Source organism: Dreissena polymorpha, chromosome 3 (genome assembly GCF_020536995.1).
Source record: "Dreissena polymorpha isolate Duluth1 chromosome 3, UMN_Dpol_1.0, whole genome shotgun sequence".
Taxonomy (NCBI): domain Eukaryota; kingdom Metazoa; phylum Mollusca; class Bivalvia; order Myida; family Dreissenidae; genus Dreissena; species Dreissena polymorpha.
In genome coordinates, this window is record NC_068357.1 from 104,340,365 (window position 1) to 104,354,407 (window position 14,043).

The 14,043-nt window shown below is 38.2% G+C and overlaps 2 protein-coding genes across 4 annotated transcripts; both read right to left on the reverse strand.

The window, feature by feature from the left end:
* Window positions 1-1,357: 1,357 nt before the first annotated feature.
* Window positions 1,358-13,404, reverse strand: LOC127870802 (WD repeat-containing protein 25-like). Of its 3 annotated transcripts, none has more exons than XM_052413293.1 (6): window positions 13,329-13,404; window positions 10,938-11,723; window positions 7,259-7,428; window positions 6,830-6,967; window positions 3,360-3,500; window positions 1,358-2,019 (listed from the first exon to the last, which is right to left on the reverse strand). In XM_052413293.1, the coding sequence occupies exons 2-6, from the start codon at window positions 11,698-11,700 to the stop codon at window positions 1,798-1,800; spliced, it is 1,434 nt and encodes a 477-aa protein (XP_052269253.1). In that variant the 5' UTR covers window positions 11,701-11,723; window positions 13,329-13,404; the 3' UTR covers window positions 1,358-1,797. The 3 variants fall into 3 exon arrangements, with proteins under 3 accessions (XP_052269253.1, XP_052269252.1, XP_052269254.1); XM_052413292.1 differs by having other exon boundaries at window positions 13,228-13,365; XM_052413294.1 differs by having other exon boundaries at window positions 13,325-13,342.
* LOC127870801 (pseudouridylate synthase RPUSD4, mitochondrial-like) lies at window positions 11,696-13,347 on the reverse strand. Its single transcript, XM_052413291.1, has one exon. It carries the CDS (start codon window positions 13,345-13,347, stop codon window positions 11,899-11,901), a length of 1,449 nt encoding a protein of 482 aa, XP_052269251.1. The 3' UTR covers window positions 11,696-11,898.
* Window positions 13,405-14,043: the final 639 nt, after the last annotated feature.

Consider the following 14,043-nt stretch of genomic DNA (forward strand, 5'->3'; position numbering starts at 1 on the left):
CTCCAAGTTCCTTTGGATTAACTCATCCTTTTCTTTCATTTATATTTTTGCATATAAACTATTATTGTTTACTTTTTCTAAAAGTACAAAGTCAGCCGTGGGAAAATCTATTTTTAAACGGATTGACCTACTGGCAATCCTTAATAAGAAATTTCGGCCAATCAGCGCCATCGTTTTATAAGCGCATCAACCAATTAAAACGCCGCTTTTTAACAGCGTTAGGCCTATCCACTGTAAAGCACTGCGTCTTTTTAACGCTTCATATAAAGGTTATATATTTTTAAACCAATATATTTTTATTAAGGCACCGCACCAACACTGCAAAGTTCTATATTTATACCAATGGTACAGCCAAGTAAAATCGGGCTGTCCATTTTATGGCCGTTTTCGGCTTTTTTATGCAGAGTTCTATGTTAAGCAGTGTGCTCGGGCAATGGTTTTTAACCGAAGTCCCGAGGGTAAATAACCCCATTAGTAAGTCAGTCAAGATAAACATTCTGACCAAATTTCATAAAGATTGGATGAAAACTGTGACCTCTACTGTTTACACAAACAAATTGTTGACGGACGCACACACGCACCCACACATGCACAACAGACGCCGGATCACACGATCACATAAGCTCACCATGTCACTTCGTGACAGGTGAGCTAAATACAGTAATTGCCCTTTGTTAATTTTGTATGATGGAACTTTTCAGGGCTATATGTCAGATATGATACATTCAAACTTGAAACTTCATGGGTGTATAAAAATCAATAAAAAGAACCATAACCCTGCATTTTCCTAACCGACTGTAATTGCCCTTTGTTGTTTTTGTATGATGTTACAAGATTTCTACATTAACTTTCATGGGATTGGACCAGTAGATATCAATGAGGAGAATTGCAATTCATAAAGAAATTACCCTACACTTATTTATTACCTATTTATTATTAATACCCTACACTTAATGTATATCAAGGGATTTGCACCGATCCATGAACAAAGTTTATTTGGTGAAGGGATATCAATTCAACAAACGTGCTGGTTTTTTAATGCCTGTAAGTGGTTTTTGAAAGGACAATTTCCAAAGTTGTCTAACTAGCCTAAAATATGAAACTTCGACTGGTGGCAAAGTTTCTATAACATTTTAGGGCTTTTTACGCAGCTTACCCAAGAAATATTTACGTGAAGTTCTTTCCAATCGCTTCAAAGATTTTGAAATTTTCATATGTCTTTAATCCCAAAAAGGCAGTCGTGTTATAAACAAATCAAAATAATTTTGAATAATTCCTTAAAGTGAAGTGAATGACCACAATACGGGTATTATAGCCTTAAGTGAAAATGGGCTGATTATCCAAACAAATACCAGCATTTGTAATTTCATATAACTTGTTTAATCGTTTCTATTTTATGAAAGAAATGCAGCATACAAACAAAGCAAATATTGCACATGTTACATTAATCTTTTTAATACATTAATGTACAAGTTAATAATTACGAAGTAGCAATTCATGCAATGTGACTGATAAACAAGATAACTGACAATTCACAAGCTTCATTTAATAAATAAGGGCTCTTAAATAGGTAAGAAATATTCAATAGTTTATATCAAATATTTAACCTTGACACATTACGATTTAGCAAACATAATCAGAGACAGCAAAAAGAATCTGCCATTTTTCTGGCATGAAATGAACTCCATTTTCATCATAAAAGTGGTACCAATTATAATCAACCACAGGTCTGTTTTCATTATATATATATATATAGGCACAAGCAGCCAGTGTTGAAGGCGGACTTATGCATTAAGCTCATGTCCAGACTTGGACAGTGCCATCCCAGGCACAGGCAGCCAGTGTTGAAGGCAGGACTGGGTGACAAGCAACATCCATCACAACATCCAGACCAGTAGTAATCTCTTTACAACGTCTGCCAGACTTGTAATTGTAGCTGTGAATGTTTCCATCTGAGCTGCCACTGTAAACCAGACTGCCGTCACAGCTGAGGTCAAACCCAACACTGTATCCCTGAACCTGAAGCACATGTTTAAAGCACCATAATTGCTTTCGCGAATGAAATACATGTATCAGCATTTTTCTCACCATTCTAGGAATGGTACCTGTACCAGTCAAATTGGGACTTTCTCTATAATTACCGTATTCTGGAGGTTTTTAAAAACAAGACCTGTGTTTGTGAAACTCATTGACCCCTACTGCTCTTTAAAGTTTGAAGACACAAAGCAGCTTTATTTGGACAAAATTATTAAATAAATGCATTTGTATGATATGATTTTGGCACAATTTCAGTTTCTAGGAATACCCGTTACATCAATTCTCTTTTCTTGAAGCTGCCTTTGTGGCTTCAAACTTTCAAAGATTTGCCATAACTTCACCGACAAGGAAACGTCGGAGACGGGTTATGCTCCCCAAAGTTTTTTTTGGTCACAATATTGCACTATATATTCAGATAAAAGGAAACGTCTAGTAGTTGAGGGGACAAGAATTGCACTATATGTACAGTTAAAGGAAAATTTCAAAGGGCCATAACTCTGTGAAAAATCATCCGACCAGAACCCGCTGATAATATGCACATCTCCTCTTGGTAGTGAAGCTTCCCATAAAGTTTCATTGAATTCCGGTCATTAGTTGCTGAGAAATAGCCCGGACAAAAATTGCGCACGGACGGACACACACACGGACAGACGAAGCGGCGACTATATGCTCCCCCCAATTTTTTTTTTGGGGGGGGGGGAGCATAAATATGAATGGATCGGAACTAAACTCACACTTTATCTGTAGGTCATTCAGGTAGACTCACATACCAAAAATTAGCTTAATATCTTAAAGCGCTGTGTAAAAAAACTCTGAAAAACAGAATGCCGGACAGACAGATGGACAGTCCGACTGCTACATGTATATGCCACAGTGACACTACCAGGGGCATACAAAATGAACATTCATAAATTAAAGCAAAAGATGTGACCATACAAAGATGTGCAATTTTGTAGTGGTTACATAGTGGTTACAATGTAAGAAACATTGACCTAAATTTGTCTTGCACACACACTTTAAGCAGACTTTTAATAGTTTTATAAGAGCAAAATTGGGCATAATCCTGCTAACAAGCTGGTCACAATTGTAGCTCTTAGTCAGTGAAAGGACATTAAGACACAGAAAACATATTTTTTAAGTTTAGCATCAATATCTGTTGCAGATACTGAGACATGGAGAAACTGATGCTGGCCAGAAACCGTAGGGCTCTCAAGAGTAGAGTGAACCAAGTAATAATGTGTAGTAAATAATAATTGTCCAATGATAAATATCCTCTGAAACCCAATAAACCGTCTCTATCTAGGCTGTTATAGTGGTCTCACCATGTGTCCCTCAAATCGCCTGTGTTTGTTCATTTTGTAGGGCCTGTCCATGGAGAACAGGGCAATGTAGTTCCCCTGTGACTGGGCTAGTAGCTGGTGGTCCATTGGGCTCACTCGAAGACGAGTCAATGTGTAGCGCTCCTGAAAATGTCACAACACAACTTAAATCTGAGGACAGTATATACTAATGAAGGAAGAAAACCAACTTAAACTAATACTGTTTAACAAATCTTTTTATGAAGAAATTACAGAAAAAAGTTTGAAACCAGAGCTTGTCCATCGGAAGACATGCCCCTGAAAAACGCTTTTCGAAACCTAGACGCAGATTTCTAAACCTAAACACGAATTCTAAGTTCAAGGTCAAGGTCAAAGGGGTAAAAAAACTGTCACAAGATACACCCGTTTGAAGGTTTTGTCAATTTCCTAAAAATCGTGGAAAGCACGAACGAAAACTGGCGAAGCTAGTGTGACCCTGTGACATATTTTTTGACCCAGAATGACCCATATTTGAACTTGACCTATATATCATCTAGACACAACTTCTGACCAAATTTGGTGAAGATCTCATGAAAACTACTTCAATTAGAGAGCAGACACCATGTTAAATGCTTGAAATGCACTAAGTGACCTCGTGACCTATTTTTTGACCCGACATGACCCATATTTAAACTTGACCACATATCATCTAGACACAACTTCTGACCGATTTTGGTGAAGATGGAATGAAAACTACTTCAATTAGAGAGCGGACACCATGCTAAATGCTTGAAATGCACTAAGTGACCTCGTGACCTAGTCTTTGACCCGGCATGACACATATTTGAACTTGACCTAGATATCATTAAGACACAACTTCTGATCAAATTTGGTGAAGATCAGATGAAAACTACTTCAATTAGAGAGCAGACACCATGCTAAATCCTTGAAATGCACTAAGTGACCCTATAACCAAGTTTTTGACCCCGCATGACCCATATTCAAACTTGACCCAGATATTGTCAAGATACAACTTCTGACCAAGATTGGTAAAGATCAGATGAAAACTATTTGAATTAGAGAGCAGACACAGCTGTGGACGCCGCCGCCCTCCCGCCGCCGCATACCAAGGGTGATCTTATATGTCCCGTTTTGAAAACGGGCATATCAAAATTGATTCACTCTATTGACTTTCTTAATCATTCTCGGAATTTACAGATATTTCAGTTTAATACACATACACAGTTGTTACACATGTTGACCAAAAATACCTGATTATGTCCACAAATAACAAGAGCACCGCCTTGCAGGTGCAGACCGCTCATCTATTTTTCTTTTTAAAGGTGAAGGGACCTATCTCAATATCAATCACAAAGGAGGGAGGGGTGGAGTGGAGAGGGGTGTATAGTGCGGTATTTCAAAAATAAAATAATAACAAGGGACAAAATTGTCACAAAACCAGGTTTTCATTGTGAAAAAAAAATGTGATAAAGGGAGAAAACTCAAACTGAACTTTTGAAATGAACAAACAAAATTAACCCCCTTTGTAAGTTTGTTTTAAAAAAAAATCTATTTTTAGTCGTGGCGACCTTGACATTGGAGATATTGACGTGATTCTTTCGTGCGACACACACCGTCCCATGATGGTGAACAAATGTGCCAAATGATTTTAAAATCTCACAATGAATGACAAAGTTATGGCCAGGACAAGCTCATTTATGGCCATTTTTGACCTTTGAACTCAAAGTGTGACCTTGACCTTGGAGATATCGACGTAATTATTTCGCGCGACACACCGTCCCATGATGGTGAACAAATGTGCCAAATGATTTTAAAATCTCACAATGAATGACATAGTTATGGCCAGGACAAGCTCATTTATGGCCATTTTTGACCTTTGAACTCAAAGTGTGACCTTGACCTTGGAGATATTGATGTAATTATTTCGCGCGACACACCGTCCAATGATGGTGAACAAATGTGCCAAATGATTTTAAAATCTGACAATGAACGACATAGTTATGGCCCGGACAAGCTTGTTCCGCCCGCCCGCCAGCATTCGCCAATCTAATAACCAGTTTTTTCCTTCGGAAAACCTGGTTAAAAATAAATATTTGTGTTTTTAAACCAAGTTTCAAAAAAAAATTTTGGTTGGGGGGGGGGGGTATATTGTGAGGGTGTGGTGGTCATTTATTAGATGATCTCTAAAAAAAAAATGGGGGGGGGATTTGGGGGGGGGAGGGGTGGCGTGGGGGATGGTTTGGGTGGAGTCTATTGTGATATGTCAGGTAAGAGTTGTTTTGTCAAAGTATCAATCAAATCTAATCATAAATAAAGAAGTTAGGACAATTTTAGCAAAATTTAATAATTTGACCTTGAGAGTCAAGGTCATTCAAAGGTCAAGGTAAAATTCAACTTGCCAGGTACAGTACCCTCGTGATAGCATGAAAGTATTTGAAGTTTGAAAGCAATAGCCTTGATACTTTAGAAGTAAAGTGGATCTAAACACAAAATTTAACCATATATTTAAAGTTACTAAGTCAAAAAAGGGTCATAATTACGTAAAAATGACAACCAGATTTATGCAACTTGTCCTTTACTGTCCCCTTATGATAGTTTGCGAGTGTTCCAAGTATGAAAGCAATATCTATGATACTTTAGGGGTAAAGTGGACCAAAACAAAAAACTTAACCAAATTTTCAATTTTCAAAGTATAAAGGGCCCATAATTCCGTCAAAATGCAAGTCAGAGTTACATAACTTTGCCTGCACAGTCCCCTTATGATAGTTAGTAAGTGTTGCAAGTATGAAAGCAATAGCTTTGATACTTTAGGAATAAAGTGGACCTAAACACAAAACTAAACCAAATTTTCAATTTTCTAATTATAAAAAGGGCACATCATTCTGTCAAAATGCCAGTCAGAGTTACATAACTTTGCCTGCACAGTCCCCTTATGATAGTTAGTAAGTCTTGCAAGTATGAAAGCAATAGCTTTGATACTTAAGGAATAAAATGGACCTAAACACAAAACTTAACCAAAATTGTCAATCTTCTAAGTATAAAAAGGGCACATAATTCTGTCAAAATGCACGCCAGAGTTATCTAACTTTGCCTGCCCAGTTCCCTCATGATAGTAAGTAAGTGTACCAAATTTGAATGCAAAAGCATTGATACTTTATGAGAAAAGTGGACCTAAACGCAAAACTTAACCAGATGCAGACGCAGACGCCGACGCCAAGGTGATGACAATAGCTCATTTTGTTTTTTTCAAAAAATAGATGAGCTAAAAATGTAAGAGGGTTACAATCTTATGAAGCATAGATTTGCGGACAGTAATTCTACTGATTTTTTCATTAAACCATCAGTCTTTAGAACATTCTGTAAGCAATTTGCAATGGGCTGACAATCTTATACTATGTCTGGTAGGAAGACACCTGACTAGACTTGCGCAACGGATAGAACTGGTTTGTCACGGTGACACTTGACTTGCTCACCTGATAGATCTGGTTGGACAGGGTAACCCCAGACTTGACTTCAAATGCCATGAGGTTCCGGTCAGCAGAGTCTCGACACACAAGATCCGAGCAGCTAAACATCACTGAACCCTCCATATTGAACACTATGTCTCCAATCTGAACATGGTTACAGCAATATTGTAGCTTTCACTGTTATCTTTACACAGCACTTCACACATTGAAATGGACACTTAATTAACTTGATAATTAATGTACATCAATTGAGTGTGTTTTGGTTGTGTTTGTAAATCACTTACGTTAACTGATTAAGCTCTAGAAGGCACATAAATACACATTTGCAAACTGCAAGCTTTAAATCATTAACAGTTCCTTGTATCCCATGAATAAAGGATACCATTAAGTGCCCACTGATATCAAAATACATATATTAAAATAAATGTAACATACCTGTCCGATGTTATCCTTGTATTTGTAAGTCTGTACTGGTTGAGAAGGAGTGCGGACATCCCATCGCATGATGACATTGTTTGTACCAGTCACAAAGTGTCTGCCCTCCACTGGATGGAACCTTGCACATGTAACAAAACCTGGGTGATGAAACCTGTTCACTGCTGTGCCTGACGGGATCAAAACAAATGTTCTGGTATTAGTACTCTAATAAACTTTGTGCAATATCGCCTTATTTCGTACATATCCATCATTCAGGCCTTTTCCGCTCCATTTTGGGAAAACGCCACACTGGAATTTTGGGAATTTTGCGTCGTGAAAAACCCCATTTTGGGAAAAAAATTAATCGCAAAATTGGCTCAATTGGGAAAAATAATCGCATGTAAATAGTGTTTTTTATATTTCAAAGAAGCCGTTAACTGGTAAATAACGACAATTTTGATAACATATTATTAAAATTTTACAAAATATTATGAACATTTGTGATAAGTGCAGGTTTTTTATCTGATTTTGGGGAAAAGGCCTGGCCTTTTTTTAGGTGAAAAAAATCGCGCGAAACGCCGGATTTTTTTTGGAATTGGGATTTTTTTTTTCAATTGGGAAAAAAAACAACCAGATTTGCATTGGTAATGGAGCCGAATTTCAGACCCGTGGCATAGGGCGGAAAAGGCCTGTCATTCTGAACCTTTTCCAGGTATGTGCAGAAAACTACGAATATTCCATAATATCACTATGAAATAGTGAATGTAGGACCCACAAACTACATACAACAGCACCGCCTAGCGGGTGCAGACCGCTCATCTATTTTTCTTTTTAAAGGTGAAGGGACCTATCTCAATACTTCAATCAAAAAAGATGGAGGGTGGGGTGGAGAGCGGTGTATAGTGTGGGGTTGTGGTCATTTATTACATTATCTTCCAAAAATAAGAAATAAAAATCGATAGGGGTCATCTGCCAGTCATGATCAATGTACCTATGAAGTTTCATGATCCTAGGCGTAAGCAATCTTGAGTTACCATCCGGAAACCATTTTACTATTTCAAGTCACTGTGACCTTGACCTTTGACCTATTGACCTGAAAATCAATAGGGGTCATCTGCCAGTCATGATCAATGTACCTTTGAAGTTTCATGATCCTAGGCCTAAGCATTCTTGAGTTATCATCCGGAAACCATTTTACTATTTCGAGTCACTGTGACCTTGACCTTTGACCTAGTGACCTGAAAATCAATAGGGGTCATTTGCCAGTCATGATCAATGTACCTATGAAGTTTCATGATCCTAGGCCTAAGCGTTCTTGAGTTATCATCCGGAAACCATCTGGTGGACGGACCGACGGACGGACGGACCGACCGACATGTGCAAAACAATATACCCCCTCTTCTTCGAAGGGGGGCATAAAAATGAAGACACATAAAATAATTGCCTTTTTTTCTCGCCAATTTTAAGAAATAATAGCCAGTTGGATAAAATTTTCGCCATTGGCGATAATGTCTGGCAGCAGCGTGAGCACTGAAACGGTACCGCTTTTAAAACCGAAAGAAGGATTTGTATAACCGAAAGTAGGATTTGTATAAGTATACGGCCATTTCGACAAACGCGATTATTTTTAAGTTTTCAAGCGCAAAAGACAGATTTCTACCTTTTAACCATCAGATATATTCTAATTGGCATAGATAAAATTAAATCTATAGCCTAGTTAGCAAGTAATTTATTATTTTTCAAACGATATCTCTTTTAAAACCGAAAGTAGGGTTTCTAGACATATACGTCCATTTGGACAAATGTGATTATTTTTAAGTTTTAAAGCGCAAAAAAGACGGATTTCTACCTTGTAACCACCAGATATATTCTTATTGTCATAGATACAATATGTTTTTTATTGTACTTAAATTTACTATGCCAAACATGTTGTGTGGCTTTAAACAGTAGCTACAAAATCTGATTGTTGGTGTTTTCAATATTATATTTTACTATTAAAGGTTTAACTTATAGAGCTCAGCTGGATGGGAAATTAACTAAATGTTGAGTTCTAAAATAATTGTGTGTGTGTGTGTGCGCGCGCGCGCGTGTGTGTGTGCGTGCGTGTATGGAAACCTTCTATTGGGAATGTTAAGGTCCCATTTGGGAAAAATATATACTTTTTCCATTGGGAATTGGGTCTCATACCGGCCCAAATTGAAAGAAACTAAACACTGGTTGGACAATCATTTTTAAACAGAAATATCTTGACTAAAGAGTCTACTTCCAGTTCTCTTACTCTTTCTATCAAACCAAGATTGTACTTGTAAAAGCAACTAGAAATGGTGCGGCAGAGGCCGACGCGTATCCCCACACCGCATGTTTGACCCAGGGGCGCCCCAGGGTTGATAATGGGGCCATGCATAGTTGAGATTGACCGTATTGTCAAAAGAGAAGTTCAGTATCAATTAGAAGTGAATCGGTGAAGAAATGAAGAAGTTATTGTAAAAGGCAATTTTGGGTGGGTGTGGCCTATGTGGGCGGGGCGCCCCAGGGTTGGTAATGGGGCCATGCATAGTTGAGATTGACCGTATTGTCATAAGAGAAGTTCAGTATCAATTAGAAGTGAATCGGTGTAGAAATGAAGAAATTATAGTAAAAGGCAATTTTGGGTGGGTGTGGCCTATGTGGGCGGGGCGCCCCAGGGTTGGTAATGGGGCCATGCATAGTTGAGATTGACCGTATTGTCAGAAGAGAAGTTCAGTATCAATTAGAAGTGAATCGGTGTAGAAATGAAGAATTTATAGTAAAAGGCAATTTTGGGAGGGTGTGGCCTATGTGGGCGGGGCGCCCCAGGGTTGGTAATGGGGCCATGCATAGTTGAGATTGACCGTATTGTCATAAGAGAGGTTCAGTATCAATTTGAAGTGAATCGGTGTAGAAATGAAGAAATTATAGTAAAAGGCAATTTTGGGTGGGCGTGATCTATGTGGGCGGGGCGCCCCAGGGTTGGTGATGGGGCCATGCATAGTTGAGATTGACCGTATTGTTATAAGAGAAGTTCAGTATCAATTAGAAGTGAATCGATGTAGAAATGAAGAAGTTACAGTAAAAGGCAATTTTGGGTGGGTGTGGCCTATGTGGACGGGGCACCCCAGGGTTGGTAATGGGGCCATGCATAGTTGAGATTGACCGTATTGTCATAAGAGAGGTTCAGTATCAATTTGAAGTAAATCGGTGTAGAAATGAAGAAATTATAGTAAAAGGCAATTTTGGGTGGGCGTGGTCTATGTGGGCGGGGCGCCCCAGGGTTGGTGATGGGCCATGCATAGTTGAGATTGACAGTATTATCCTAAGAGATGTTCAGTATCAATTTGAAGTAAATCGGTGTAGAAATGAAGAAGTTAATGTAAAATAACATAAAAAAATGAGTGAAAATCTCTGACCCGGCCCCACCCCAACCCCCAAAACTTTTGACCCAGGGGTCAGATCAAAATTCCAAATAGTGCAGGTTCGCACATATGCTCATAGCTACCATGTGTGTAAGTTTCAAGGTTCTAGTACTTATAGTGTAGGAGGAGATAGTGGCCAGGACGGACGGACAGACGGACGGACGGCGGAGATAACCACAATATCCCCACGTTTTTCAAAAAGCGTGGGGATAATAATACATTAATCATGGCCAGGGAAAGTCTGAATTTGAAGAAAAATATCCAACCTGTCTCGACGTCTGTTATTGCAGCTGTGCGGTCGTAGCTTGCTGTCAGGAGCTGCCTCCCCTCACTGTTCCAGTGCACATCTTTCACAGCCTTGTCATGGATACGTAGGTGTCTCACGCAGGCATCCAGCTGGCTCCATGTGTTCCAGACCTTGACTGACGTATCCATGGAGACAGACACCAGCAGGTGGCTGTAGGCTGCAATGTTCCACTGCAATCTGTTACAGGCACCAGCATGCCCTGGATGAGTCCACTCCAACCTCGATGGAACAACACAGCTTGATTTCTTTCCATGAAGGTGTGGGGAAACTATTGGGTGAACATAGTATAATTTTCGTGCTATATCTGTATGTTTTGAAGCATGGCTGTCTTTATCTGTTTTTGCTTTGTTTCTTGCATTTAATGAAAGACACTTGTCATAAGGCCTCAGTCTTTCCTCATTTTTTTCCAAATTACATGTAACTGGTTTAGGCTTTCTGCCTATTGAATCAGTTTGTTCTAATATCTGTATATCTGAAAGTTGTGTTTCTTCCCAAAATGATGTCCCTGGAATTTCTACAATGACAGGTATATGTCCTATGTTAACTGATGTTGATCTGCCCATGTCCTGTTCACATGAACTGATCCTTTTCTGAAAATAAGTGTGGGATTCCGGTTTAAGACCAAAGAAATCTAAATACATATTACTTCCTTTGTCTTCCTGATAAGTTGTGTCACTGTTACTTTCATCAGAGTCAGAATTATACTGTTGTAAGGCATCCATTATAGGAGTTCACATCTTGAAATCTGTTGATAGAAGTACACAAACAGTTTCTTATAAATGAAATAAAATTAAAAAAAAAATCTTTAAAAAGGTACATTGTACCATTTTAACATATCATGTAAGAAGACCAGTTGAAATTTAATTATTTGCTTTGTTTGTATGAAAAAGAAAAATATTATGAACACAAAATATCCAGCGCTATGTATGTGGAGGCAATTTGAGCTTCAAATCATTCAAATTGCGAACAAAGTGAGGAGGAAGAGGTGCAGAAACAAACACTGCTTGACCATTACTAAAATTAGGTATCATGATAGACCTTGCATGCAAATGCATTGCCAAATGCCTCACACCACTTTGTGATATCTTTAACATTTCAAGAATATCCGGATGCAATCTCATTGGAGCCATTTTGTGTAAGTGTGCATATTTATGATCACCTAAAATTGGACAATTGAGGCCAAATGCCAGATGCACCCTAACTTGATGTTTTTTTCCTGTTAACGGCATGCATTCAAGCAGTGCACAGTGAGATCCTTTTGACAAAACTTTATATCTAGTCACTGCAGTCTGTCCTGGTGACCGTTTCTCAGTCACAGCATGTAACTCTGGTGTGTTGTATGGTCTGAGTGCCATTCTAGCACGGCCATCAACAGTTCCTTCCAAAATAGGAATGTCTATCTGCCCCATTTCTATTTCTGGAATGTTCTTAGTAATAACCAAGTACTTTTTAACAACATCATGTTTATAAACAAAGTGTTCGGTCAAAAGTTCGGCCATACCAATGCTTTTAGCTAAAATCATTACACCTGTTGTTTCTTTGTCTAGTCTATGAACTGGATACAGTGTGTTGTTTGGTATAATATCATTAACAAAGTCACCGACTGAATGAGCAATGCCAGGACCTCCATGTGAAGGCAATCCATAAGGTTTAGTGATTGCAACTATGTCGTTTTTGTTGTAAATAATACTTTTTCGAAGCACGGCTACAATATCTACTGTTGATGCATTCTGCAAGTGTGGAATCTGGTTTTTAAGAATTTTGTATCCATCCTTGCTGAATTCTTTTGGATTCATTTTTCCAACCAAATTAATATTGTTGTCTTTCTGAATTTTTTCCCTTATTCTGATTGCAAGATTATACACGGAAGAATCATCAGATGTTGAGTGAACGCTTTTATCTTTTACACTTTGAACATCAGTTCTGTCAAATGACCTTTGTGTATTTGTGTACACTTCAGCATTCGCCTTATACATTTCAACATGGTCTTGTGATTGGGTTTGAACAGTATTTCTGACAGGCTGACGAATCTTCTCAACTGGTGTGTTTAACTTTTCTAATTTTTTACTGTTATTCTTTTTTGCCGATTCAAAGTTATCCCGATAGAGTTCATTGTCCTGCAGGCGTTTTTCAATGACAACTTCCATTTTATCTGCATAAGAATCGATGTGCTTGGCCTCAGCATGAGTTCCTATTGAATTGCAATTGACACCAAAAAAATCTTCATCATCGTGTTCTTTATTACTAACCTGTTCTTTATCAATAAAGTTTACATCAGAAAAACATCTATTTACTCCATGGTTAAATAATATTGCCCTCTTGAACCGATTTATGCACTTAACCAACCTACATATTTTTGTTGCTTCCATTTTGTGATAAAGTTTTCTATACGGCTCAGACAAAGTCGGATTTAAGTCATTTCGGTCTTTCTGCGCGACAAAACCTCAGAGTCAGAGCTAATTCCTTGCAGAGCCAGAGGTCGAATTACCGTTCACCACTCATCGTCTATCTCACCAACAAACCGCTAAACGCTTAATGCCAAAGTTTACTTTAAACTTTAAACAAATTTTATTTCCATAAGCATATTAAGGCAATATTACAGTTATACATTCGGTCCATACTAACATTACAAACATAATGTAAAAAGGGTTAGACCTACACAAGTATCAAAGCTCTGAAGGCACTCCAGTTGTTCGTTCCGTGAATATAGAGAATACTAGGTCGGTGCCGAATAAAGCAAAGTTTATTTTGCGAGGCTTAGAAAATCTGAACCACGAGCCTTGGCGAGTGGTTCAGATTTTCGTGCCGAGCAAGATAAACTTTGCTTTATTCGGCACCGACCTAGTATTCGATTTATCCCATCAATTTTCTTAGACGTAAATTATTTCTTTAAACATAGAATAGGAAAATCGAACTAGACGGAAAATCCCAAAGATATTTTAAGCAAACATTGTTTCATTATTTTAATCGTGTCGAGCCTAATACATTACAAAAAGATCAGTAACCAACCTGTTTTTCGTTTATCATACCTCTACGTCCCCGATTTTTAAGAAATAATGGAAAAA

Excerpts from the sequence above, each read along its gene's own strand:
- LOC127870802 (XM_052413293.1), bottom strand. The coding sequence starts at position 11,700 with ATGGATGCCTTACAACAGTATAATTCTGACTCTGATGAAAGTAACAGT. Across the intron at positions 7,429-10,937 it reads AATAACAGACGTCGAGACAG|GCACAGCAGTGAACAGGTTT; the intron begins GTTGGATATTTT and ends TGATCCCGTCAG. Across the intron at positions 3,501-6,829 it reads TGTCCAACCAGATCTATCAG|GAGCGCTACACATTGACTCG; the intron begins GTGAGCAAGTCA and ends TGACATTTTCAG.
- LOC127870801 (XM_052413291.1), bottom strand. The coding sequence starts at position 13,347 with ATGGAAGCAACAAAAATATGTAGGTTGGTTAAGTGCATAAATCGGTTC.